Source organism: Chelon labrosus, assembly GCF_963514085.1.
Source record: "Chelon labrosus genome assembly, chromosome: 1".
Classification (NCBI taxonomy): Eukaryota; Metazoa; Chordata; class Actinopteri; order Mugiliformes; family Mugilidae; genus Chelon; species Chelon labrosus.
In genome coordinates this window covers 12,875,561-12,902,508 of record NC_140337.1, presented here as the reverse complement: position 1 = coordinate 12,902,508, position 26,948 = coordinate 12,875,561, and the positions used below count along the sequence as shown (strand labels likewise).

The window sequence follows — 26,948 nt, the reverse complement described above, 5'->3', positions numbered from 1 at the left end:
TTTTATATTATAATTCATTGTCTTAATTGTCTGTGTTAGCAAAGTAAATAGCATTACTGTGCTGGCATATTGCTAGGAAAGCCGTACAAACATTATATACTCACTTGCCAGTTTATTAGGTACACTAGTGAAAACAAATGCATTCTGATTTACAGTCCTGCACTAAATCTTAGCTTCATGACGGTTATGGTATTCAGCATTTGTTTAAAATTACTGAGAGCTGTTGATTCGACCATGTTTTCATTTGGAGGCTGTGATTTGTAGATGATCATGTAGCTGAATGGCCACATAACCTGAACATTATAACACTAATGGTGACGCAACTTTGCTTCGTTATGCACTCACGGCTGTTAGGTTCTTCTTTGTTCCTTTTTTGTTCCTGTGACTTCGCAAGAATACTCTTGTAGGCAAAAATATTTTTGGATATGTCAATCCATTTAACAATTTGTAAACAAAAAAAAAAACATACAAAAGGTCTAACAAAGAACTCAAAATATCTCCCGCCAGCCTGCAGTCAAAAACAAAAGACTTCCTGTGCGCCACACCTGAATCAATTAGTGGGCACCTTAAATGTCCTTCCACTATCCCCCACAGCGCCACTCAGGTGAATAGTGAAAATGGCTCCTCCAGCTAATGAAGTTAGTGCAGGACTGTTTCTGTTTTCACTAGTGTACCTTTAAGAAATAAACCTTAAATTAGTAAACTAATTTTGCAAGTCAAATACATAAATTGGAAGTATGTTGTCTGGGCTTGTCACTTTTACCACATTATTACTACTTCACAGACTTTTATATCTTCACTGTAGAAATGTAGTATAAAAGTAGTAGTAATGTCAATATAGATATTTTTCGCTTTTTTCAAAAGAAGTGATGCCATTTCATTTTCAGAAAAGTTACAGTCATCCATTGGACGTGCTGTTTTCCAGTTACGAATGATGAATTTGTGGCTTTCACAGTCAATGGAGCTGCATTCATTTAGACCAGCTATTGTTTCCTAGAATAACCCAGCCCTCAGACCATGCCAGATCTGTAGTGGTGACATTGATAAAGATGCATAGTTCTTAGTCTGTACCTCCATTTAATTTGATTTGACATTAACACCCCCTCACCATAAATTATGAACCGGGCTACTGATTGATTACACGTGTACTACATCCAATTTCCCATCTAGTATGATGACATCATACTGTATAATTAGGGCGACAGCATCAGAGAAGAATGGCTATCCATGAAAGAAAAAATTCAAACACAAAGGTGTACACATTAATTTCCACCTTTCCAATATTACATCCAATGGATTCAAATATCTGATTGTTTCATTTGTGTTCAAGTTGCTTTTGCATTGTTTATGTATGCAGCTCTCAGCCTTTACATCAGTAGTATAGTAATACATTTCTCCCCATGACAAGTTCAACCCTCCTTGCAAATTGTGTGCCACCTATCAGCAAACCTTTCTGGATGAATACGACGTGGCTTGGCTTGCGTCCACGTCGCCCTTCTTTTCCCCCTCTATAGAAAGATCGCTCTGTTCGTGAAGTGTTTTTATTTCTCTGCAAGCCAACAGTAATCTGGGAGATCAACAGAGCGGATACAAAATCAAAGAAACCCACCTGAGATCTTCCTGCTCTTTGAAGCACCTGCTCTCCTCTCAGTGTACACAGGCGCTCAAGTCTATCATTGCTTCTCATTGTCATGCCACCTCTAAATAATTCACTATAATGAGTTCAATAACTCCATATTATTTGTGACTTATAAATGTTTTAGTGTTTACAGGATTTCATTCATGTTTGCCTCAATCATCTCTTGTAGTTGTGGCATTCGAACATTGGGGTACTCTGAATGGGTTATTCCCAGAAGACAAACTCTACATGGATTATGATACTAGACAGCATATATTCTTGTTTTCTTCTTGCAGATACCTGCATAGTGCTCAATATTCATACATTTTTAAGGCAGTATCATGTAAGTAATTGTAAGACTTGCTTGCACTAACTTCAGGAAAAACAAATACACTACAAGGAAAGATAAACCTTTCTGATGCCTGCAGGAAAATTAACATAACTTTAAAAACCTTGAACAAAAATAAGAGGTACTATATCAACACCAAGTAAATGCAAACCTAAACCTAGTTTGCTGCAATGACCCACTGGGTTCCTCACCTGTCTTCTCGGAGGCGTCCATGTTGTCATTGTAATGTGATCGGTGACTAGTCAACTTCCTGCTTAAAGCGTCATTGCACAACATTGAAGTTAACTAATCAACTAGTCTGTGCAACAACTATACAACCAACCTTTAGGTTTGGCCTTGTTACTTCTGGCTCCAGAAAAAGAATAATTGACTGTCACATGCCAAAATGAAGGCTTCAAAACAATAGCCCACAAACCAATGGGTCACAGTTGTTACTTCCATCTTTTCTACACAGTCTATTATCAAGAGGAGAACTCATGACGTTGAAGTCTCTCAACAACAAACAAGAGCAGTGCAGTTATAAAGTGGAGCTTGTCCGGCTGGAGGGACGTGTCAGCTTGTCATGTCTTGCTCTGGGCTCACAGCTTCATTACCTTTTGTCATAGCTCTTGTAAGGCTCTGATCAGCTCCTTCACCTCACCGTGACCTTTGCAGCTCAGTTCAGTTCAGTTCCTTTCTCAAAATACCGTCTGGGGCCAAGTTTGAAGAAGAATCAAGACGGATAATTGCAGAAAATTTGGCTCTGAGCATCTGTGCCTTGATTCCTCAGCAACCTACCTACTTAATCTGACGAGCACGAGCAGCAGCTTGCAACCAGAAATGACAGACCTGAATATGATAATATTTATGTCAGTTACATAATTTTGTATTTCATTCTGACAAAAAAAGCTTCTAATTCCTAATGCACACGTATCAAATCTATCGGAAAAGGCACAGAGCCTGTGCGATAAAGGCTGTGATGTTATTCCTGGTAAAGCAGATTTCAGTGTGATACTTCTGTCATCTAGTTTTGTATACTCTGGGAGACCGTGTCTATTCTTCTGACATCTATGGAGGACAGATGGAAGTTAGACAAGAAAGTCTCCAGGTCTCAGCCGTGGCAAGAATAAACTTTTTCCAGCATTTGGAGGGTGTAAACTGCTGCTTAGAGCCACATAGGAATATGTGGTGAGACAAGCCTGACAGTAAGCAGCAGAGGATTTGAAGGTGCTCTGGTTGCTCATGGCGCAGACATCACATGGTGTATATCCAGGCCCAGCATCGGAGAGCAAATAAAAAGCTTTTCATTTTATTTTCTATGCAACTTTCTACTCCTTTGGCTTCGGGTTTAGAGTATGTTTGACCTCCCAGTTGAGTCTCTGCAGCAGCTGTGTCCACACAAGAGTGACAGGTTCATTACGAAGATAAAGGCGGAGCAAAACAGCTCTTCTTGGTCCCACTTAGCACCGGTCAGGAGCACATTTCCCCCCCTTGTTTTGGCGGCGGCAGAGAAATATTGTTTCTTTGTCATTGCGACGCTCGTGTTTCACCATCACAGAAATGTCTGGTCTACTGAAAACAACACAGCCACATACAGTGGAAATAATTGGTTTAAATTTAGGTTCAGACCCTGTCAGATTGGCAAGTAAGATCCTTGGTGATAAGTATGTTTTAGAAATATTTACATGTTTTGAGTCCTTCTTTCTCATGCCATCAAATTGCTAAATGCGTAGTGCTGATAATGTGTCTTTGACAGAAGACTGAAGAAGCTGATGATGATAACTATCATGTATGTTGTGCCTTTGTATAGGTGGTACAACCATGTGGCATATGAACAGTAAATATGCAATAGTGTGGTATTTACCAACGCAGTTACGCAGATGAAATTAATAGCTTTAGTTTTTAACTTATGGGTAAGATGCCACAGTGTATAAGTTCATCTGAAAGGGCCTGTTTATTACATCGCATCGTTTCGTCTTGTCTCGTATCGTCTCACATAGTATCATAAAGCCAGTGCTGCTGTTGGTCTGTAAAGCCCATTGGAACACTGTATGTGATATTGACCTATAAAAATATACTTGACTTTCACCTTTGGAATCCACTCAGCAAACAGAGCAGATGTGCAGTGTTCAAACCATGCTCTTCCACTCTGGCATCATCTGCGGTCATCAGCACATTAGGTCCAGAGCGGCTTTTTCCTCCATAGCGCTGCGATACGGTGACCTTTCTGTGGATGTAAAGGTCAGCTCGAATGCAGTAAAAAAGCTCGGTCAGGTTTCTCAGAGAATGGGAGAGCCTGTCATAAACAGCCTTTATGACTGCAAATACCACATAAGTTATCTCCTGTTAGGGCTTTCCATATTATTGTTGTGTAGATGGAACCGGGAGCCCTGAAATATCCTGGATACAACAAGCTCTGGTACGGAGGAGCGTGAAGCATTCTTTCAGGTAACTGATGGCCTCATCAGTCCGCCTAATGGTCTGAAAGTTTTAGGGCATTGCGACATTTTAAAACAAAACAAAACTCATTTTGGTGTCCAGACTCGTCTAATGATTTCCTCCTCTTCTGCATAGACACATTAAAGCCTCCTGCTGTTTTGCGATATCCTCAAAACTTTAGTGGATTTGCCTTGTATACTCAAAGGATTGGTGAAAATCTGTGTCACATTTGGATGGAAATGTAGCTAGAGTTAAATAAGTATGCCTCTCAAATGGCAGGCTAACAGTGACTGTGTAATCAAGTGATAGTAAGTCGACAGAACATGTACAGTTCCTAACACTTGTCTACAAGCTAGCGTACAGTTACAGGAACAAAGCTCTGCGTCAGATCAGCCTCAAATGTCCTTAAATCCATAACAGCCTACTTCCTTCAGGACCCTTCCATGGATGTTATTAAGATCTTCATACTGTGATTTTGGCCCATTCTTCCGCTTAAACGGTCTTGAAATCTTTAAGGTTCCGTGGGCCTCTTCTACCAACTCTGATCTTTAGGTCTTTCCATAGATTTTCTATTGGATTCAAGTCAGGTGATCGGCTGGGCCATTCTAGCAGCTTTATTTTCTTTCTCTGAAACCAAGTGAGAGTTTCCTTGGCTGCGTGTTTGGGATCATTGTCTTGTTGAGATGTCCACCCTCCTTTCATCTTCATCATCCTGGCAGACGGCAGCAGATTTTTATCAAGAATGTCTCGGTACATTTTTCCATTCATCCTTCCTTCAGTTATATGACATTTGCCAGTGTCGTATGCTGAAGGACATCCTCACACCACGATGTTCCCACCTCCAAATTTCACTGTTGGTATGGTGTTTTTGGGGTGATGTGCAGAACCATTTGACCTCCAAACATGATGTGCCTTATGGCATCCAAAGAGTTCAATTTTGCTCTCATCTGACCAGACTATATTCTCCCAGTATTCCACAGGCTTGTCTAAATGTTGTGCAGCAAAGAGTCCTGCGTGGTGAGTGTGCATACAGGCCATGGCTGTTGAGTGCATTACTTTCAATTGTACCTGCTAATTCCAGGTCTTTCTGAAGCTCTCCACAAGTAGTCCTTGGCTCTTGGACAACTCTTCCCATAATTCTTTTAACTCCTCTGTCAGAAATCTTGCGAGGAGCACCTGGTCGTGGCCGGTTTATGGTGAAATTGTGTTGTCTCCGCTTCCGGATTATAGCCCCAGCAGTGCTCGCTGGAACATTCAGAAGCTTAGAAATCCTTCCGTAACCAACGTCATCAGTATGTTTTGCAACAATAAGGTTGCAAAGGTCTTGAGAGAGCTCTTTGGTTTTACCAATCATGAGATGTTTCTTGTGTGACACCTTGGCAATGAGACACCTTTTTATAGGCCATCAGTTGGAACTGAACCAGCTGATATTAATTTGCACTGACAAGGGGCAGGATTACGTTGTATACTCAAAGGACATACTCATGCCAATGTGCTGATAGATTTCAGCTGGCTGACTTGGCTCCATTTCTTCATGCTTTCAATACTTTTTCCTTGTGTCATTCCATTTTTTAACATGTAACTTAATTTATGGGTTGGTTTCTTTGCATGTGTGGGCTGCATGGGTTATTACCGACATCAGTTTCAAGTCAGTAGCACCTTTAGAAATATATTTACTGAGAAAAATGGCGACCTGTTCAATACTTATTTTACTTGCTGTATCATTTTAAAGCTTTTAAAACTAGCATATTCAGTGGATCAGAATATCGTATTTAGTAGAATAATCATTAATATCTGGGTTAAAATTGTGTAATTTAACATGTGTAAGATAGTTCCGACTAGCCATCGGTGCATTTTAAATGATATTTCTTTCATTAGTGGTTACTGCTTAAGTGAAATGTGACTTCATTCCTCTGTTGACCGCAAGCATACATGAAAATGGAAGCAGTCTGCAATGGTTACAAAACCCAAGAGGCATTTTTAATTTAATTTAATTCATTTAATGCTTTATTCTGGACTGTGTCTCAAACAAGCACTCATGGAAATTGGGCACTTTGTCTTCTGGCACAATTCCCCAGTCTGTGTGTGTGCAGCGGTGATGATAGAACGGCTTTGAATGGAGTGCAAATATCACACACACATGCATCATATATTACTGAGTTCCCGCTGCACAGCTCAGAGCCGAGAGTTTTAAATGGGCCTTTTAATGAGTGCTCCGTCCAAGCCGAGGATAATCAGTGGATTCTTGGGAAATAATTCTTAAAACATGCGAAGCACTCGGACAAAGATTCTTCTAATGAAACGCTGCGGCCCAGGAGATGCAATGTGCGTGTGGTGTTGCTACGGGAGATGTTTTTTTTTTTTTTTTTACATAATTAATCTGATTTATTTTCACTTATAAATCATCGAATGCCTTCTTGGATCAGAATAAAATGTGTGGAACTAAAAATAAGCAAAATACATAACAAACACGTCCTAACAGTGTGTGTTGATCCCAGGCATAATGTGATCACTGTTGGAGGGAGGGAAAAAAAAGAAAGCTTATTTATTACTACAGGTCTAGAGCACAAACAGGTCAAAGGCACATTTCACAGATTCTCTTCAAACTGCGTCTCCTGACAGGCTTTTCAAATGCAGATGAAATTCATTTGCTTTTCCCTCTTATTTCAGTTATGCATAATCCGAAATGTGTGTCACTTTCAGGGTATGGAGATTTAAGCGATTTAAAGGCGGCGCCTTAAAGTCTTCCATTTAAATTCATTGAAAACAGATTTGGGGAAGATGGGGGGGTGGCGGAGAAAATCCATTTGAAACGGTTATGAGTTATGAAAACAAATTCCACATTGATTGGCTGCCACACTTATCTTTCCCTGTGTAAACAAATAGTCGACGGGAGGAAAATGCAAATTGCATTAGCCTCAGTGTTGCTGAAGGTCAAAATCAGCTGATACAATAATGGGCAGTTTAAGATGGCCATGCTGCTGCAGAATAATGAGGGGAGCTACTTAAACCTGAGCAGCGGCTTTAATATTCCACAGGTGGAAAAGTCATCGCCGTGGCTAACGGCAGTATCACACCTATGCAGCACGGGTTAACCTCAAATATCAATAAACTGGTTTGTTTTGTTTAAATATTAGATATTCTCAATGCATTTTTAATTGCATCGCTGCCTTTGGTTTGTTATGAAACAAATATTATGAGTGAATTCCATCAACCGGCCCTAAACAAGTAATTACACAAAGATCGTAAACTGTGGACTGAATAACAATCAATGTAACCTTGAGTGAATCCCGTATCCTCAGCTGTTAAATTAAACTGAACGGCAACGTTTTAATAATGTAAGCGTCCTGACAGTATAAGCAGAATAAATCAATGGGTTCATCTGCTGAATCTCTCAGATTTTATTTTCCTGTCAGGCTGGAGTCTCCGACGCGAACGCTGACCATGGAGGCTCCCAGAGGCGTGGAGGTGAACGCTGCCAAGGGCACGCTGAAGGTCAACGGTCGCAAGGACCTACAGCTGGAGTCCACAGAGGGAGAGGTGAGGATGGAACAGTTACTCTTCTCTGCCTTTTTTTACTGGTATCTTTGTTATTGCATATTTATGCCACTGTGCTGGCGACGGATTATTGCCAGGGGCATAATGTTTTATTTTTATTATTTTTTCCGATTTAATTTTTTGTGAGCGAGATATCACGAATGCTTTCAGGGAATTTTTTTGAACTTGGCTCAAACGTTCACTTGGACTCATGTCACTGGCCACAACTCAGGTATTCATACAATAATTGTGACAAAGGATAAGATAAAAATGAAGGGATGATGAAAATCAGCCTCACCGTGGCTTCAAAATTTCTGCGGAGCCACTTTTACCAACATCCTTCAAAGTCTCCTCTACACACAGTATGCTACTATAGGAGCCTGGATGAAACTGCAGCTTGACTCACTGGCAAAGGAAACAACAGCGAGGCAGTAATTCAAGTTTATTTTACATCTCTGGAGGTGGCGTGCAGCGCGAGACGTTTGTTCTTGGCATTTCTTAGCAACCTCCTTCCTTATGGAACATTTAAATTCACAGTTTCTCACAAAGCATATGGTGTATACCGGTGTGGTCTAACAAATGTGTTGGCTGCGTTTCCCTTCTCATAAATTATGGTTTTGAAATTTGAAATCCTCCACGTTCGGCAGCTATAATGCGTATCATGCTTCGCTGTGCGTTTTAGTGTCTTTTGCTTCTTCACACACACTAAAGACAAAGTGCGGCTGAGTCTGATCAATATTTTGGTCATAAAAATGGACAAATATTAATTTTAATCTGATGACGATGCTAGTAGTTGATTGAAGACGGGCAAAAACAGCTGCAGTTCCTCAACTGGCCACTTGGGGGTTGGCTCACAAAGTTCGCATTTAAATTTAAACTGTATTAAGGTTATACATAGTTAAGGGCGTGGCAGTCGTGGTTTGTAGTTTCTTCCATTTACGCGCTACCTCTTTGACCATTTTCAAATTAGCCAGGAGCTAGGTGGAGTCGGGCTCTGCCAAGATGGCGACGTCCAGCCAACTTAGCTTTAAAACTGCTTTTCAGGAAACTTGAATGACGCCAGTGTTTGTTCATCTTTATATAAAGTTGACGTCATAGTGTGGCTAAAACTGTCTTCTAAAAACACCTTTGCTTGTCCTAACTCGCCACATCTGTGCTGCTGTATTTCACCTCACCTCTCACACCGTATTTTCAGATTGCATCAAAGTCATTTGTCAGTTCCAGTTGGTGATGCATCACTTCAGGGCGCCTCTGACGCCAGCATTTGAACGACTTCCAGCATGTCTCTGATGTTTCTCCCTCCAGATACTCTTAGACGCCAACAGCATTCATCTTGGAAACCTCCCGCTTGGCACATACGCGCCGTCTCCCAGTGAGGCCTCCCAGGAACAGGCGGTGTACGAGGTGTGTGTTTGCCCCAGCGGCAAGATCTACCTCTCTCCTGCAGAGACCAGCTCCACCTGCCAGGCCATGAGCAACATCTGCCTCTGGAGCTGACCTGGGAGCAGTGTCTGCGAGCGAGGACGTTTTGCACACCTGCTCCGGAGCTGGAGTGTCTCAGAAGGGACCCTTTATATGACAGGAAGTGGAAATGCGCTGAGAGCTGGTACTTAGACGCTTCGCTCTCTGCGTCCAGAAGCAAGCTGCTGCCTGCGGTGGATTAATGGAGGTCAGGACTCTTCCACTGACGGTGTCTGAGGAAGGGAGAGTCACGGCGAGCTGTCTGAAATCAGGAATATCACGTGTACAGGAGAATTTCCACTACCTTATTAGAGTCAGAGGACACAACTTTTATTTTTCTACTCTAGGTTTATTGCAGACACGCGGTCGTCGCGTTAGACGGGAACAGATGAAAATCAGGTGCCTTCAGCTTTAAATGGTGTCATATTGAAACTGTTGGGGGGTCAGCTGTGATGGCAGAAAGTAAAGGAAGCACAATTGTTTTTACCCCAAAAATACAGATTTTCTTTGAGTTACATTAATAGATATGTTGTTTTTTTATGTTAAGAGTTTGAAATTAAACCTGTTTTTATGTGGCACACAGCGCACTTTGAGCTTGATTGTGTGTTGTGACATATTGACTGGAGGGTTCGAGTGGAGACTCTAAACCTAAGGTAACTATACCTTTTATTCTTTATGGTGCTGATGCTACACAATGATGAATTTGTCCTCAGAGGGTCCATTCAGTAGCTACTCTGCATTTTTACATTACATATAGTAACTTCAAGCTGGAGATATGGAGCTAACTAAGGTTTCGGAAGCGCCTCAACCATCCCCCAATTCCCGTCAAGCGCACTCATACCCAGTTAACTCCAGTTTGTCTTCATTCTCTAAAGGATGCCCTTCCATCCCTCACTCTCATCCATCCTCCTTCCTTACCCACACCCAATCCCAATTAACATCCTCTCTTTCCTTTTTTCATGACCGAACCCCCCACCTTGAGTGTTCTCCTCTCTGGCCACTAGCCCTTATTCACGCCTTAGTATCAAACACTTCTTTCCATTAAACTTGTGAACTGAACAGCTACTTAATTTACCTTTCAGTATTCTTAAGATCAAGAGTACATGTTGTGTCTCATAAGAGGATAATCTCGCAGGAAATGATCACAGTAGATTCTTGATCTCGTGCCTGTTTGTTTTAACGCTCTCTGCGCACTAAAAGTTCTCCTTTAATTGCCTCGCTGGTAACTCTCCCGTGTCAACCTCCGCTCAGTGTGTGCTCTCTGAAGCGGCAGAGACGGCGGCGGCGGCTCACCGTGGAGCCTGACATGAGAGGCTGGCTGACCTTGGCACTGCGGCGGAGAGCGAGGCGGGCGGCCGGCCATGTGTCAGCAGGCCCGCTGGAGTGAGGAGCCCGAAGCTCCGCTCCGCCCCGCCTCCCCGTCATCAACCACCCATCGGCCTCCGGCAGAGAGCAGCTGCTTTGGTAAGAGCCATGATGGCGCTCCAACAGCCCTGCAGGAAACCCACTCACTCTGTTTAACTTAAGCGGCACTGTGCTGATTTTTTTTTTTTATGCACACTGTGATTGAGGTTGAAAATATAGCCGCTAGGTTATCACATGAATTAAGGTATAGATTATTTAGTTTAATGTTTGTAATGTGCGTCATTCCTCATATGACGCAAGCCCCAAGAAAGTCTGCACCCAGTATGTCATCACAACAGTCCTTTCCTTCACTGCTGCACAGACAGCCTGCCTCAGTCAGTAAAAATATATGTCGGTAACATACACCAATCAGGCGTAACATTATGACCACTGACAGGAGAAGTAAATATCATTGACCATCTTGTGACAATTCAATGTTCTGCTGGGAAACTTTTGGACCTGGCATTCATGTGGATGTTACTTAGACATGTAGCATCCACCTAGACCAGACCAGGTACCTCCCACCCCATAGCAATGACACTCCTTGACACAGGCACACACACAAAAACGCTTTGGGAACAACTAAAAAAAATAAAAATAAATGAAGAACAGCACAAGGTGTTGACCTGGCCTCCAGATTCACTAGATCCTAAACTGATCAAGTATCTGTGGGATGCACTGGAACAAGCCTGATCCACAGAGGCCCCTCCCCTCAACCCATAGGACCCAAAGGCCCCCACTAACAACATCCTGTTGCCAGACACCACAGGACACCCTCAGAAGACCCACGTCCATTCTCTGATGAGTCACAACTGTTACGGAGGCACAAGGGATGGCTGATGCATGAAACTGGACGTTAATCAGGTTTTCTTGCAGTGTTTGACCGAGGTGATAAAGCTCAGAAAAACTTTCATAGAACTACACGCACACATCAGCTGACACAAAAATGCATCATTTGCTGCACATGTTGTCAATTTTTGCTGCTTTTATAAATGGAATAACGGTCAGAATAATTAGGGTTGTTGACAAGAACTCGTCCTTCCACGTCAAAGGGAAAACAGATGTCGACAAGGTAATGCCAATTAATTAAAGTCTCTCCCATCTCAGTCGATGAAGCTTTTAACTCCTTCAGAGTAGTCATCATAGGCGTCTTTCCCCTGCACGCTCACTCAGGATGTGAGGACGGCCTGACGGTCTGAGGCAGATTTGCACGCGTCCCATGCGTCTTCCATTTCTTAATGATGATTAAACATTTTAAATAACCTTTCCTCAAGAGTTCCTCAGGATGTTTTTTTTTTTTTTTTTGGTCTTCATGGTGAAATTTTAGCCATGAACACCAATTTATTACATCCACTGAATTAGGTCAGTCACTTTAAAGGAGGTGAATCTTTTACATTATATATCTTTAACTGGCTGACATTACTTTGTAGAAGTCTGTTTTCACTTTCACGGTATGTTTTTTTTTTTTTTTTTAATAAATTCTTGTCAATAAAACCAAACTACATTGACCGTGATTCTGTTTATAAAAGCAATAAAAGGGGCAAACTTTTTTTTATATAGACACAGTAGCCACAGATTGGCATTCTTAACATTAACAGTCCCCGCAGCCAATATTTAAACAACTCGCTCTGTTTGACCAACATTAGAAAACCCAGCAATATTTAGTTATTATAATAGAAGATGTTGAAGCCCGTCTAATATTGACATTGGAGGCTCAGGAGCCATAAAGTGATTACCATAATAGGTGCTGGCTGTTGAAGCGTTGGCGCTGCGTAGCAAAGTTAAACCATTACTGTACGCGGAGCGGACGCAACACGAGAAGAGAGCTGCAGCTTTATTGAAAAAACGATTCCAATAAAGCGGCTGAAAGCGATTATAAATTCAAGGTGGAATGAGTTTTCACTACTCAAAAAGTAATATGAATCAATAGTGTTTATGAAGAGGCCAGTCTGAGTGTTATTCTTCCAAACTGAGAGTAGTAGGACATGTGAATATTACAGCCTGGAGAAAAAGAAAAGAAGAAACTCAGCCGTTCTTCTTTCTACAGCTGTGTCACCTGCTTATTATCCCCTCTTTCCCTGTAACGTTTATGCGCGTTTTACACAAATGCCTCAGGAGCTCACCTGGCAGAGAGGCTTTTCCTTAGCCACGGGCAGTCTGAGCAGAAGAGGCCTGAGGAGAGTGCTTAAAGAGTTAAGAAGCGTTATTATCATAGCCCGCTGCCACACGGTCACAGCTGGGTGCGTGTTACAGGTTTTCTGGCTCTAATTAAGCCCAAAGTTACCGTCACAAAAACGGGTCGGTGTCGCAAGGACCTCTGTAGCTGCTGCGCAGGTTGGCTCAGCAGCAGCAGCAGCAGCAGCAGGTATTTCGAGCGACTTGTTTGCCTTGTCAAAGAACATAATTAACACATATTTGCATGGCTTGTAGGTTGGGCCTGTACATCTCCAAACTAATAATTCACTCTGCTACACTGGTAAGAAGACACAACCCTCACATGAAGAGAGAAGGATGACAGGTGAAACGTGGTGTAAACCTGCAGAGATGCAATAATCAGTTCACATTAGGGAGCTGAGTGTTATTGCTGCCGGCTAAAGACCTTCCATTTTGCATTTCTGATCGTGCTGAAACATTCATTCGGGTTCCAGCGGGCGCCAGATGCTTAAGACCTCACAGTTCTTTTTTGGCTGCTTTTGAATTCACGCCTTCATATGCATATCAGCCTAAAAGCTGAATGTGGAGGGCATTCGCTCCCGATTCCTGGAATAAAGCTCGGGCCGGAGCTCGAATAAGCATCGAAAGCGCTCGAAGAGTTGAAGCACAGCTTCCTACGAGTTTGACATGATGCTCTGTGGCTCAGATCATACGTAGAGGATGAATGGCTCATTGGACCTCATCCAGAAAATGCGCCGTTTTTATCTTCGACCTGCGCTTCGGTGCAAATCTTTCCCACAATTGCCAGTTTTAGATCCTGTCCCTGAAATGATTCATGTGAATAAAACAACACCAAGCCTTCAGGCCCTCATTTGGGGTTAAGACTGAACATGTTGGTGAGATGAGGCGATCAGATGTTTGTGTTTGGCTTTTATACTTCAGAATCGGCCTCAGTCCACACGCTGCCTCGTGGCTGATCAAGCTCTGTACAAACAGGTAAGCTTTAAGATGCCGAGGGTACAAAAGTATTGGATGCAGCTTATCTTTACAAGCGTTTAACGTTTTTCCTCCTGTGCTTTCACGAAAAGTATTTGGCATTATCAGGCACGTTAAAAGCTCAACGGTAAGAGCAAGTACAGACTGCTGCATGTTCAGTCGCCCACGTATCAAAGTGAACTTCATAACTGAAGCTGCACGGAAATGTCAATGGCATTTACAAAAACTTGCTGTGTATTTATCAGAGCTGCTGTTTTTTTTTAAGCTGAACAAACCGCGTACATCGTGTTACAGCGAATATATAACGTTAAAATTGCTTGTGCTGTTGTTCCAGGTGCTGCAGAAGAAGTTTGCAGTTTGGGACTTTATCTCCATCCATCATAATGGTATGTGGATAAAATCTAATGCATTAGGAGTTTGTGCTGACGGAAAGTGTCGACCATCCAGGAATGATTTGTGATTGACTTCTCACTGCGGATCCAACACTGTGCTTGTGCTGCCACCTACTGGAGGAAATATGCTCAACAAGGTGCATCATCCAGTACTGAGTAAACTGATTAACAGCTCAAAGTTATGAAGTGTCCGATTATCACAACCAGGTTGTTTTTAGATATCAACTTGTACTCGAGTCTAAATATTATAAAGCGCTGCCGTGTGTCCTTTTTGTGATAAATGCAGATGAGGAGACGGACCGCTACTTTACACTTAGCACAGAGTCACCAGACCGTGGTCAGGGTATGAAAGAGTCTTTAATTTTAAATGAGGAACTACATAATTGATGAGTGCATCTGAATAAACATAAAATGTGCCAGCTCGTGATAAACCGATAAACAGATGGAGAAAAAAAAAATTAAAAAAAAGAGTAATAAAGTTGTATTGTGGAAGAAAACGAGCCACCAGCAGATAAACAGTCATGATGCGAGGACATGTCGCCGTATTATAGAGGGTTATAAGAAGTGATCATAGCAGGGCTGGATTCAAATGTATTAAAAGTAGCTTTATCTGAATAAATGAATATATAGATAATATAAAACGTACGTGTGAGGCACTTATATTTAAGATTCACATTACTAAAACATATACCAGCGATGGTTTCTGCTTTTCGGCCCATATGAACTGTAAAATAGTAATAATAATTAAAATATGGACTGCCGTTTTTTTTTTGGAGCAGGTTTAACACTTGATTTTGGTGACCATTGCGTATACTATGAGACAATAACTGAACAAACATAATATAATAGCTAGCGCAAGACTTCCTGTGTTTTGAAGACAGGATCTCAGCGGTTAAGGCTACTCTGCAGTGCTGTAAACACAAGCCATGCTCTCTTTTGGATTCCTTTATGCCGACATTTAAAAATACTATACTTGTGACCCTGGTCCTCCAGCCCTGAAAGCCTGTGGCACCTGGGATCGTCAGCTTATATAACACCTGATCACTTCAGTTATAATCTTTGGTCAGATAATATAAAATAATATAATATTAAATCTGTGTGAGTCACCTTCACTGACTGATACATTCCTTAAAAATAACCAAAAAGGTCTGTGTGGTCCAGCTAGTATAGGTATTACTTCAGGAAACAAATCCTCAGGGGTGTGCAGGTAACACTGATTATCCTGGATTGAATACAAATTCTGCTTTTTTTTTTATTGACGACAACTGTCAAAGCGAGGCTTCCCGGCTCCTCTCAGTAGTTGCCTTTACGTCCAGGGACGTATTTGTTAGGGGGGACAAACCTCCGGACTCCAGCGGCGTTCCTCCCGTCAACGTACTCGCTTTGTCTGTAAGCAAGAAGATTAAATGTAAAACAAACAGGTCGGACAACAGCCCTGAGTGCAGTTTAACAGCACCACAAATCACAGTCTCCAAGAAAAATGTTAGAACCTCACTGCTCCAGCTCTGTAACAAATATGAAAAGCTCAGCAAAAGCTCAATTCAGTGTTACAGGGTTCAATTTAAAATCCGAGGAAACCTTTTTCAAATTGTGCTACCAGATCTCATCACAGTGAACGGACTCCAAGACGAGCTCAACACGGCTGCTCTTGCTACCTGCTTGGCTAACGAGCGAGGGCGGATTGTGAGCTTCATGATTAGTCAGCATTAAAGTGTGCCTCTGTACGGGATATGTTGCCATAGTGACAATACCACCGCCACGCTAGTTTGAAACTGAAACTGATGTCAGAAGTTTCTGGTTCATTTACATGTTTCTAGTGATAACTTAGATTTCCATAACTGAAACAGATTCAAAGAGTGAAAATAGAGCCTCACATTAATCCACACAATGAGTAACAACTACACCTGTTAACTGCACTCACTTGTCCCTCGTCTTTGTGTTTAGACAGATTTCCCATAAAGACTTGAGACAGAGGGAAACAACTAGCAAGATCATGTTTGGTTTTATTGTAAATAATATTTTGTAGCAGTGCATTAGTGAATAGTTACTTCCTAGCTGTTCCCTTTATGCTAAACTCAGCTAATAATATCCTAGCTGCAAGTTTATAGTTATTACAAAGATAAAAAGGAACACTTTAACTCACTAACCTCACATTTTCATCCTGGGGGCCATCAGCTAGCTGGGCAGACTTTGAAATGCCCATGCCCTGAGGAACCCTGTCTGGGTATCTCACCACGATCTCAATGCCGTTCAGCTGGAAGCCCTGAAAAAGTGAACAAAGAATAGTTTTAAAGGAGGAGAAAGAAAAACAAAATGACTGGGAGAAGCAACAAGTTGATTTGGATATATAGTACAACTGTCCACAAGAGGTCAGGAAAATGACACTGTTTAAACAGCACAACAGATTTAAGAAGGCCATGTCAATATTGTGATTGACATAAGGCCCAAAGTTCAGGGCGTACTTACATTAAAGCGGCGGATTGCTTCATCGCAATGCTCTTGTTTTGTAAAGTTCACGAAGGCACAACGCCTCTCGATCAGGACTTTGACACTATAGACAACCCCAACCCTGCAGGACAAGAGACAAGAGGGAGTTCATTACCTGGATGATGAATAACTCAGAAAACGAACCTCAGACGTTGCACCACACGACAGGTCTCTCACTTGTTAAACAAGTTGGCGATCACAGACTCTGTTACTGGAGCATTCAAGTTGCCCACCCACACTGGAAACAGCTCCCTGTTAAAAGAAACAAGGAACCGTTAAAACTAAAATGAATCTTGTACATAAAACCACCATCGTTCATCACACAGTCAGTGAACGGCACAATAGCGTCTAATGATTTCTGTTCTGTGGGAAAATGCCGTCTAATAAAAAGTGAAGCAATACCAATAGTCTGTTGAGCACGTAATTAAAAGAATTGATGATGATTATCTTTTTAATTGACTATCAGTAAAGTATAGTAATTCAAACTATACTGATCTACTAAGATAAAAAAATATTACAAAGGTCTAACAGAGAAATGAAGGAGGAGGAGTTTCAGTACATGTTTATGCTTCTCCATAATGTATTTACTTGGAGCTACAGTGTAGGGATAACAGCAGAATGAGCAAGCCTTGTGCTTAACGACTAAACTTCAGACGACTTAACGTTCACTACATTTGTCTTCCTCAGTCCGGTGCAGCCTCATTAACTTCAGATAAACTTCACACGATCGTAAATTGGACAAAATCCAGTCTTTTCTCTTCTCTTAGTCAGTGTCACGGAGCAAACACTCACGGTGGCTGATTGTTGTAATTGCTGTTCTTCATGGGCTGAGTATAAAGGGGCTTCGGCCGACTCGGACCGTTGGGCATATTGGGGACTGGGCCTAAGGGGGTACTCAGGAGGGTTTTTCTGGGTGAAGCAGCAGCAGCAGCAGCAGCGCCTCCTGGGACAGCGTTGGCTGAGAGGACTGGAGACACCCCGGTCACATTTGCTACCTGAACTGATGGGACGGCAGCTCCTAGAGACAAAGACAAGTATTTAAATTGGATTAGCATTAAATGAACAGAACACACCGACAAGAAAACATTTGCGTGCTTTGAAAGTTAAATGAAGTGCGTGTTGTTTTCAGAGAGACACTCACCTGGTTGACGGTTTAAATTAGACAAAACCTCTAAAGCTTTTTTAACAGTCCCATGAATAATTAAAGCATTTGAGCTCTGCTCCCGTGTGAAACCATAAACCTGAAAAACAAAACACAAAGGTAGGAACTTTCAGTGAAAGATCATTGTCACTTTTCATCAACGTCTCTTACGGTACACACCATCAGTTGTATTATTTGCACCCGCATCAGTTCCTGGGCAGCTTCTGCACATGTGCTGTCCAGTTTGAGGACTTCCCTGAAGGCCTGAACAGCCTCTTCATACCTCTGAAAGAAGAAGATCGCTGTCAGCATCCTGAATCAAAAGTTTAGACTTATTCACAGTTTTGGTTCAAGAGTCATCAGCCCAGCTATTAATGTTCACTGCATCAGGAAGTCACATGCTGGGATAATGTGACCCCGAGGAAAGTATTTCAGTGGCCAAAGCCAGACTGAGCAGGGTCACAGCGACCTGAACACATGTCATTGCTAAAAAAAAAAAGGACTTCAACTCGGTAGTCACTTGTTCACGTGTACAACACTGATGAAAGCTCGGTCATACGGAGACTATTAATAGATCCAAATCAGTCTAGCTGTGCAAATTCAACACGTAAACATTCACAATTTGACTTCAGGGTATTACACGAATGCCTCCTTCAGCTCAAGTCTTTCACATGATACTGAACTCATATACTGCTGTATAAGTTTACATCATTCTGTCTTCTGTGCCACACGACTCACTGCTTCTACAACACCTCACCTTTAGACCAGCCAGAGCTCTGCCCTTCCTAAACAGTCCTTTAACCCAGCCTGGACATATGCCGATGGACAACTCTGCGTCGATCAGCGCCTTGTCGTACTGTTGCAGCCTTTCAAAGCAGAAGGAACGATTGCCAAATAACCTGGAAAGAGAAAAACAGCTCAAACGTACGAAAGCCAGCGATGGTGCAAATTCGCTTTAAACGAAGTCGAGAAACGCGTTCTTACTTAAATTCTGTAGGGTTGAACTTAATAGCGTCCGTGAAATATTTAACAGCCATATTAAAGTCTCCAGCACTTGCAAACTTATTGCCAATGTCTAAAAACAGAAAGGGAGATTATCAGTTAAGATTTCAAGAGCTATATGAAAAATTAATCTACTACTAAGAGCATCTAGGGACAAAACTTACTTGCAAGCTCAGTACTTGTTTTTACATTATCTTCAAAGGTCGGGCTGCTACGGGTGACAACATCCTGTATCAAGAGACAAAAACTAATTAGCAACTTTATTTAAGAAACTAAGACGACAAGATCCAACATTCTTTTTAACAAGATTATGGTCAACAACATGCAGTCACTGGAAAAGCCTTCATCCATTTTGAATCTGACCTCTATTCAAGACAGCTCACCCTTTTTTCAACCTCCTCCTCTTCATTAGGTTTCTCTGGGACAGTTTTACGTTGTTCTTTACTTGGGTTCTTCTTCTTCTCCTTCTTCTCAGCTTTGGGCCTCTGCTCCAATTTACGTTTGGCTATTTGAGCAGCTTTGCTTACGAAAGTACTCGTCATATCCAGCTCCTTAAAAACATGCCAGGCGGAGACACACAATAAAGCAGCGATGCCAGACGTCCATCTGCGTCTCGCTTACAAAGTGGACATGGTGACATTTAATGCGTGCAACATAAACGTACCTCAGAGTCGTTGGAGTCGTTCTGGTTGTCATCCTCTTCATCACTGGACTCATGTTCACTACTGTCACTGGTGTCTGTATCTTTAGCTGAGGCCGAGGGTTTAACACTGGAATTCTTATCGTCTTTGTCGTGATCAGTAACTGATTTACTCTCCTCTGCTTCAGACTGCTTTGCATCGTCTTTTCCCTGAAAAACAAATACAACAAAACCTGTTAAAAGGCTATTTTTTCTCCCCCCCGTCTCGATTTAAAGGTGCTGCACGAGGAATCATCACCTCTTCACTTTTTATAGGCTTCTGTTTTCCCTTCTTCATCTTCTCAAGCTCTTTTCTCTGCTTCTGTTTCTGTTGGGACGCACACGATAAAACCTTCATTCACGCGAGCTCGCACGCAAAGCGGCTCGTGTCAGAGGAAGGAGGACGTACCTGCTTCTTAATCCGCTTCTTCTCAGACTTTTCTTTGGTTTTTACAGATTCTTGTATTAATTTTACCTGCCTCTCAGTATCCTGTGGGAGCGAAAACAAACAGAAACATCAGCCGCTTGAACGCCTCGCACCAAAACCCGAGTCATCGATAAAACAACAAACGTGAACTCACGTTCCCTTGTGGCACAAATCTTATAGATCCTGGACAAGAAGGGTCGCGAACAGCGGTGTAGTGGCGCAGCGGAGGCTGATAAAGGGACCCACCACCACGTGCCCAGCTGTCATAAACATCTGCCTCTGCGCCCTCATTAGTGTAATCAATACCTGTTGAGAAGAATGAGATTTAACACATTTGCACAACTAACCTCATAAGCTGAGTTCCTCAGTAAATGTGCTGTAGACGCGTTGTTGTGTGATGTCCCCTTACCGAGAAGGCCACATTGTATTATCCTTTGAATATTGGGACGTCTGTCAAACATATCCACAACCCTTCGCTGAACAAGAGAGAGAAAGAGAGAGAGAGATGAAGTAAAAGAGGAATTCATCCAACCATGAGATAAGCTCAGCGTCCTCAGCCTTGACGCGTTCAACTACATTCAGGCTCCAAGTGTGAGCATAAGAAAAACAATCAGCCGTGTTCCCACGACTACTTGAAGCTGTGTGTCGTTGCCAGTATCGGCTCTGCCCAAGTTACAGTGAGACAACAATGGACAGCCTTAAGTTTCACTTTCCGCTGTGGACAGAAAGCTTTGGAGTCTCTGGACTGACGCAGCGTGACAGTAACAACTGCAAAGTATGTCATCAGCAGTGACATTATTAGGCAGACAAGGAAAAACACAACTAGACAATGAGCAAAACAATAAAAGTTAATGCTTTTTTTTCCGAGGTTGCACAAACGGAGTTACGCAATCATGCAACTGAATTAAATGAGGTTCTGATTACATATACTGTTTAGTCATGCTGTGCAAGCCGTTCAGTCGTTTGCTCTTCCTGTTGCGCACAAGTCACCGAGCCGTGACAACCGCAAGCACAGGTGGCTCAAGTGGGAGGTAGCCGAGGAAGGCTGCGACGTGCAAGTCAGCGGAAAGACGGTTACTGCCAGTGGAAACAATGTCACGCTAAACAAACACCACATAAACTTCTCAGTGCCCACACTGCTGATTCACTATCTCGCTGTGTCACAACTGAGTCCACTGTCAGCAATGTGAACGTGGTTGTAGCATAGCTAGCAGCTAGCACTGTGTTTAGTGTTTTAACTCGTTTTTCCGGGAGAAGAAACTGAACACTATTAGAGCACTGATGAGTGCCGGATGTAAACAGGAAGTCACCACTTTAAGTCGCATTACTTGATTAGTCCCTTATAAGTACACGTTGCAGAAACAGCTGCGGCGCTACGTGGAGGTCAGTCTCTGCTCTGACCGATGCATCCCATATCCATGTCGGCAACTTTTATCGCACCCCCAGAGGAGTCCACATGTGGGCGCTTACATAATACTCCAGCCTTTGTTTACAAAAGTAGCAGCGGGGATACTTACGACCGCGTTGATATCTGGGAACTCTGGAAAAGGAGACAAACAAACCGTCTTAAGTACAGCTGCTTCAGCGTCGAGTTAAAATGTTAAGCCGCTGGTTTATCCGTCATCAGAGACGCCTCAGACTGATATAAACAAGCTAGCCTGTTAGCTAAACTAGCAACTAACTTTTTAAAAGCGACAAAAAAAAACATGTCCTCACCCGTCTCTTCATTATATAGATCCATGTTTAGTAATACACACCCGTCCACGCCTTTATATACTCTTAATCTGGGGTTAATTACACATAAATTGCATAAATATATCGCTAATACTCGCAGCGTCTACCGTTTGCTGTCTACATGTTCGCGCGCACTCTCAACTACTCTAGTTATCGCGTGCATGACGCTACAGTGACACACGGAAGTTGCCTCACGGTGAACGCATGCGCACTCTGACCCCACTATTAAAGCCGCTCCACCGCGCCCCCTGCTGGACACATGGGCGCACAGCTGCTCTGTGAAAATACTTGATGGAAACTCACGACTTCAGTTTTCGTTTCATATCATAAAATGTTGTAGATGTGTTCACTATCAAATGAGTCGTCTATTTATTGTTCATTTATTTTATTTAAACCAGTAAAACAGCAGTTTGTATTTAAAAACATCCATCAACACCGTTTGTATCATACATTCATATAATAAATGTATAATAAGTATTATACATATTTCAAAGCTTACACAGTATTGTTTTTATCTTTTGTCTTGTATTGCTGGTACATGTTTAGTCTGGATCAACAAAATCATGTTGCTTACATAACCTTTTATCATATCTTTGCCCATGATACATGAACGCGCAGCTTATACCATCATGAAATTGTTGAATGTAAACAATTGTAAAAGATAATGCAACTTTAATTAGTAAAAAATTCAGAACATAAGATCACATTAAACCTTTATCACGCAGTTAATTGTTAGCATACACACATCCAGACGACACTTTCAAATCATTTCAGTAGTTTTAAACAACTACAAGTAAAACCGTTAGCAGTAATCAGAAAAATAGGATCAATATTTCCCTATTGTGAAAAATACTTAATTGGGGAAATGTTTCATTTGTACTACTCATGTCTGTTTACCTCCTGAGACACATTTCTTACCATCTATAAATCATGGCACAGAGATATTGATGAACCTTCTTGTTTTTTCACGAGCGAGCGAAGGTGTAGTTGCAGTAGTAAGCTCCCTTGCAACTCGCGGCGTGGCCATCTTTGGTCAAGTCATGAGAAATAACCCGGCCTTATCTCTCTGCTATAGAGTTTAAAAGGTCATAAACCCTGAGTCAGAAACTTTTAAAGGCTTATCGCTTACAGTTTAACGTCAGTAACAGCAGCGAAAGGCTGTCGTCATAGCCAGCATTGGTGCCCCCAAAAAAAACGAACAAAAAAAGTTATTCTACAGTCCTTCCATGTCGTACAGAAAAGGCTATGAGTCTGTGGTAGGTTGAGGTGAGGATGATGAGGGCTCCTATTACCATGCCGCAGATGAGACTGAAGGCCCAACGAGGTCCCAGGATGGTGTAGACCTGGGACACAAAGACTGGCCCCAGTGTCCGCGCCCCACTCCCTGAGGCCGTCAACCAGCCCATGTACACGCCCTGAAGAAATCACCACTTTAATTGTCTTTTTAAATCGCAACATAAAGTAACTTATTTAGATCAGTTCACAGTTTTCCTACCTGAGGTTTGGGTCCAATGATTTTAGAATAGAGAGTGTAGGACATCACGTTGCATGCTGGGTATCCCACGCCGATGAGGAAGTCAGACGAGATGTACTGGGCTAGGTGTATGGCAGGAGTATACTGACACCAGGTCTGTTCATACGGGCACCCTGTTGGCTCCAGAGAGCTGTTGGAAGCTATCACGGCTGCAGACACCTGACTGACCAACGAGTTGTTTTTCAGGTCTGTAATTTTAAAAAGAAAACGTTAAGTGTGTGAGAGAAGATCAGAGCAGATATTTGAATACTCAGCCACATGTTTGACATCTCAGCGCTCTATTGCTTTAATCAAAAGTGGCATACGACTGTGACAATAACCAATCTCAGCTTGAAACGGACTAATATTTGCAATCAATACCTGCCCACTGGATTTTAGGGTAATGATTTCCCCACGGAAGCAGGATGAAGAAGCCACAGAATATAATAGCCAAGCCTGCCAGCAGCACAGGGCGATCCCCGAACCTGAAAGGAAATAAACGTTACTGCTGACTAGACTAACTCAGGGAAATACTGTTTGATTTAATTGCACAAGGGAGGCTACCTTTGAGCGGCCACTTTCACAACCAGAAACACCAGGATTGACTCGAAGCCAATGCAGCAGAGAATGATGCCGTTGTAGAGCACGGCCTGTTCCCTCGTCCAGGAGAACATGTCCATGGTCAGGGGGGTGGCGATCCTGGACCAAAACATACAATTTAAAACTTACGTAACAGAGTCTAACTTGGCTGCCACAGCAGTTTTACACTTACGTCTCAAAGACGGCAAAGATGAACATAACGATGAAGAAAAGGACGTTGGAAGTCAGGACGGCCACCTGGTCGATTGGTTCCTCCTCGCTTTCTTCAATAATAGCAACTCTATCTACAGGAAGGAAAGGGAAGGAAATCATGAACCTGAACCAGTGAGACTAAACAAAAACATTTCCAAATTTATCTCGACTGATTATTTGGACCAGCGATAATATAAGTTTAGGTGTCTCTCCTGTTGAACTAATGTCACTTAGAATGAGATCATTTTGAGTCCAATTTTTTATCAATTATCTTCAGTATGTCACTAGTAGTTATAGTATAACATCTACCTAAACAATAATGACAATACATACCTTCTGATGTGTAGTTAATGGATTGAATGTGTCTTCCATGATCATCAACACGATGTTCTCTGGTGTCAAAGGTCAAAACAAATACATTTTAGACTAAATTTTTGAGCCCAGCTGAGCAGATGTCCCTGCTCTGTTTAACTAGATACCAGAAGCCTCATATTAACTTCAGGTAAAGATTTACATTGAAAGCAAATGGAAGAATAACAGAAACCTGTTTCTATGTAAATATTGTACCTCTGTCTCTTAAGTCATGATGAAGACGATGACAATGACAGCTACGTTCAGTGATCTATAACTGGTTTGGTGCTCATTGTGTACGCTTACTTCAACACCAGCACAACAAGCAGGATGTTGATGAGGCCGAAAACTGCAGCCAGTAAAGCCGGGGAGGTGTACATGTTGAGCTGCAGGTCTATGACCTTCACCGTCACGCCGTTCTCCCCGATGAACGACAGACAAGCCTGCAGAGCTGACACACAAAGACAGAAAGAATGCTCTAAATGAAATACAAAAGTCTTTCCACAGTGTTGATTTACACATATCTGACTACACTTGCAGCTTTTGTTCTATGTACTGAGTGTTTACCTGGGCCAAGGATGAAACCCAGGGCCTGACAGGCGCTCATGTTGGCCATCGCGCTGGTCCTCTCCTTCAGTGATGTCGCTCCAGCAACATAGGACCTCACCACTGCAACATTACCTGTCGTCAACACACCAAATCTTATGTTAGTGTGACATGAAACAGGGATCTAGTGTTTATAGTCATTTATGCGTCTCTCACAAATCACCTGCTCCAAAGCCCACAAAGGCTCTGGCCATGAGGATGTGGAACTTGTTATTGTTCTTGGGCAGGTACGCGTAGGCGTAGTAGATGTTGGCCGACAGGTTGAAGAAGATGGAGCACACCAGCGGCTCCCTGCGCGGCCGGTAATTAGACCACAAGCCAAACATCGGCGAGGCCACCATCTGCCCGACGCTGTAGGCCGCCACCACCCATCCCAGGAAGCTGGCATCGGCGTTTGCGTCGATCTGTGAGAAAGTCACAGTCAGGAAGACACGTCCTGCAGAAGACCCCGCAGCTAACCGAGCTCGACACTACTGATGCATGCGATCAAATCTGACACGCAACCCCCGAAGTCACTGAAATATATTCTCTGCCTTCTTTCACTTCCTGTTTATTCTGCAACAGCTGCCTTTTTAAAGACGTAAACAGAACTTAATTTGTATAACTGAACAACCTTTAACTCAGAAATACGTACCTTTTGCAAATAGGGCCACAGTGATGTGATGACAATAGTGAAACCTGAGAGGACACATAAAACATAGAAAGCTCACGTGTTTGAAAAAGACCGTGAACATGTAAAGAGGACCACTGGAAGTGTTTCAGTTGTGATTTGATGCTGATAAATGCTTAAGTCACTTTAATGATAATAATTAAGCCAACTTCACACTCACACAGCCTGTTGAAAGCACATTTAGGTCTGAGGCATGTGTTAAAGTCACTGTGAGTTGTGGGTGTCCTCACCTACGCTGCTGAGGAACATGGTGAAGTACATGACTCTGATGGACCTCCACCGGCTTCTGCAGTCCCCATCCTCCGAGCCATCACTGCTCACAGGTCAAGAAGACAGAGCAGGTTATTGGTGAACAGCTGACATGTCACCACAACAGTGTGACTCTGCTGGCTTGCATAATGAATAGTCAACACACAGTACAAGGCTGGTACTCGTCGTGCAACCGGTTTGGTAAACAATTACATTTGCAAAGCTCCCTGTTGAATGTTGACCCCACCTAATGTCTGTCTCCCTAATTTGTCCCTCACTGTTGAACTCTTACCTGCTTGCATCGTCCCTGAGCAGCGGGGTGGTATCGTCACAGTCAGTGTGAGACATTTTAACAACAACAGTAACCCAGCTAAACGGACACTTTGAGGACGCAGCGCGGTGCTGCTAAGTCGCCATGTAGCCGAGGGTCAGTGAACTACACTGCTAACGCTAACCGAGCAGCTCCGGGAGGCTAGCCGTAGTAACAACGGACGTTAGCAACGCAAACCAACATTTTCACATTCTGCCATGAAAGCTAGCCCAGCTACTCCCAGCCACCACGGTGAGCGGGGTCATTTCAAACCGACGGAGAAGTACATAAATGACGGTGCGCCACAAAAGCTCACAAACTTGGACTATGACACCAGAGAGAGCGGTAGACCTGAACATCAAATCAAATGGTAGCAAAATGACAGCTTCCTGTTTCGGCTTTCAAAATAAGGTCATTTTCAGATGATTGTAAACCGTTTTTATGGTTTTCGTTGATGAGTTTTCATGGGTTGAACATGCAATAAATGTTTATTGTATCACAAGAAAACAGGACAGTTTTAAGTCTCTCTTGTTCATTTCTCTTATTACCGTCATCAACTCTCGCACTTATTTTGAAGCCGTTATCCTAAACATCCGGGCAACTGCAGACGTTAGCTACACAGTGGTCTCACGTGAGACCACAAAAACACAAACACAGT

The 26,948-nt window shown here is 42.6% G+C and overlaps 3 protein-coding genes across 5 annotated transcripts in view; 1 reads left to right on the top strand and 2 right to left on the bottom strand.

Moving 5' to 3' along the window:
- LOC311493734 (zeta-sarcoglycan-like) overlaps positions 1 to 9,689 on the top strand; it is a gene marked incomplete at its 5' end in the record, with an annotated part of 37,613 nt that extends 27,924 nt beyond the window's left edge. The window contains 2 exons of the mRNA XM_084552509.1: positions 7,802 to 7,925; positions 9,228 to 9,689. Coding sequence (XP_084408635.1) covers positions 7,802 to 7,925; positions 9,228 to 9,419 — 316 coding nt within the window. The 3' untranslated portion in view covers positions 9,420 to 9,689. The remainder of the gene's footprint in view (positions 1 to 7,801; positions 7,926 to 9,227) is intronic.
- Positions 9,690 to 14,667: 4,978 nt separating this feature from the next.
- On the bottom strand, positions 14,668 to 22,005 carry LOC311488359 (uncharacterized protein). Of its 3 annotated transcripts, none has more exons than XM_084545007.1 (18): positions 21,782 to 22,005; positions 21,583 to 21,605; positions 20,475 to 20,541; positions 20,220 to 20,371; positions 20,048 to 20,128; positions 19,898 to 19,966; positions 19,624 to 19,809; positions 19,343 to 19,510; positions 19,124 to 19,187; positions 18,942 to 19,032; positions 18,715 to 18,856; positions 18,138 to 18,242; positions 17,958 to 18,057; positions 17,609 to 17,834; positions 16,994 to 17,068; positions 16,796 to 16,898; positions 16,482 to 16,592; positions 14,668 to 15,716 (listed from the first exon to the last, which is right to left on the bottom strand). In XM_084545007.1, exons 1-18 carry the CDS (start codon positions 21,804 to 21,806, stop codon positions 15,699 to 15,701), a joined length of 1,806 nt encoding a protein of 601 aa, XP_084401133.1. In that variant the 5' UTR covers positions 21,807 to 22,005; the 3' UTR covers positions 14,668 to 15,698. The 3 variants fall into 3 exon arrangements, with proteins under 3 accessions (XP_084401133.1, XP_084401131.1, XP_084401132.1); XM_084545005.1 differs by having other exon boundaries at positions 16,477 to 16,592; positions 21,782 to 22,003; XM_084545006.1 differs by lacking the exon at positions 21,583 to 21,605 and having other exon boundaries at positions 16,477 to 16,592; positions 21,782 to 22,003.
- A 50-nt stretch (positions 22,006 to 22,055) lies between these two features.
- On the bottom strand, positions 22,056 to 26,832 carry mfsd8 (major facilitator superfamily domain containing 8). Its single transcript, XM_084545033.1, has 12 exons — positions 26,273 to 26,832; positions 25,962 to 26,044; positions 25,696 to 25,739; positions 25,225 to 25,465; positions 25,023 to 25,136; positions 24,762 to 24,906; positions 24,438 to 24,496; positions 24,085 to 24,196; positions 23,877 to 24,011; positions 23,694 to 23,797; positions 23,295 to 23,521; positions 22,056 to 23,214 (listed from the first exon to the last, which is right to left on the bottom strand). Exons 1-12 carry the CDS (start codon positions 26,326 to 26,328, stop codon positions 23,008 to 23,010), a joined length of 1,527 nt encoding a protein of 508 aa, XP_084401159.1. The 5' UTR covers positions 26,329 to 26,832; the 3' UTR covers positions 22,056 to 23,007.
- Positions 26,833 to 26,948: the final 116 nt, after the last annotated feature.

Bases quoted from the DNA above. Each gene is read 5' to 3' on its own strand.
- LOC311488359 (XM_084545005.1), bottom strand. From the start codon at position 21,806: ATGGATCTATATAATGAAGAGACGG. The intron at 19,188-19,342 runs GTGAGCTGTCTT...CTCTTGATACAG, and splicing joins AGGAGGAGGTTGAAAAAAGG to GATGTTGTCACCCGTAGCAG. The intron at 17,835-17,957 runs GTGAGTGTCTCT...CTTTGTCTCTAG, and splicing joins TAATTTAAACCGTCAACCAG to GAGCTGCCGTCCCATCAGTT.
- mfsd8 (XM_084545033.1), bottom strand. From the start codon at position 26,328: ATGTCTCACACTGACTGTGACGATACCACCCCGCTGCTCAGGGACGAT. The intron at 24,012-24,084 runs GTAAGTGTAAAA...GTTTTGGTCCAG, and splicing joins ATCTTTGCCGTCTTTGAGAC to GATCGCCACCCCCCTGACCA. The intron at 23,215-23,294 runs GTAGGAAAACTG...TGATTTCTTCAG, and splicing joins TCATTGGACCCAAACCTCAG to GGCGTGTACATGGGCTGGTT.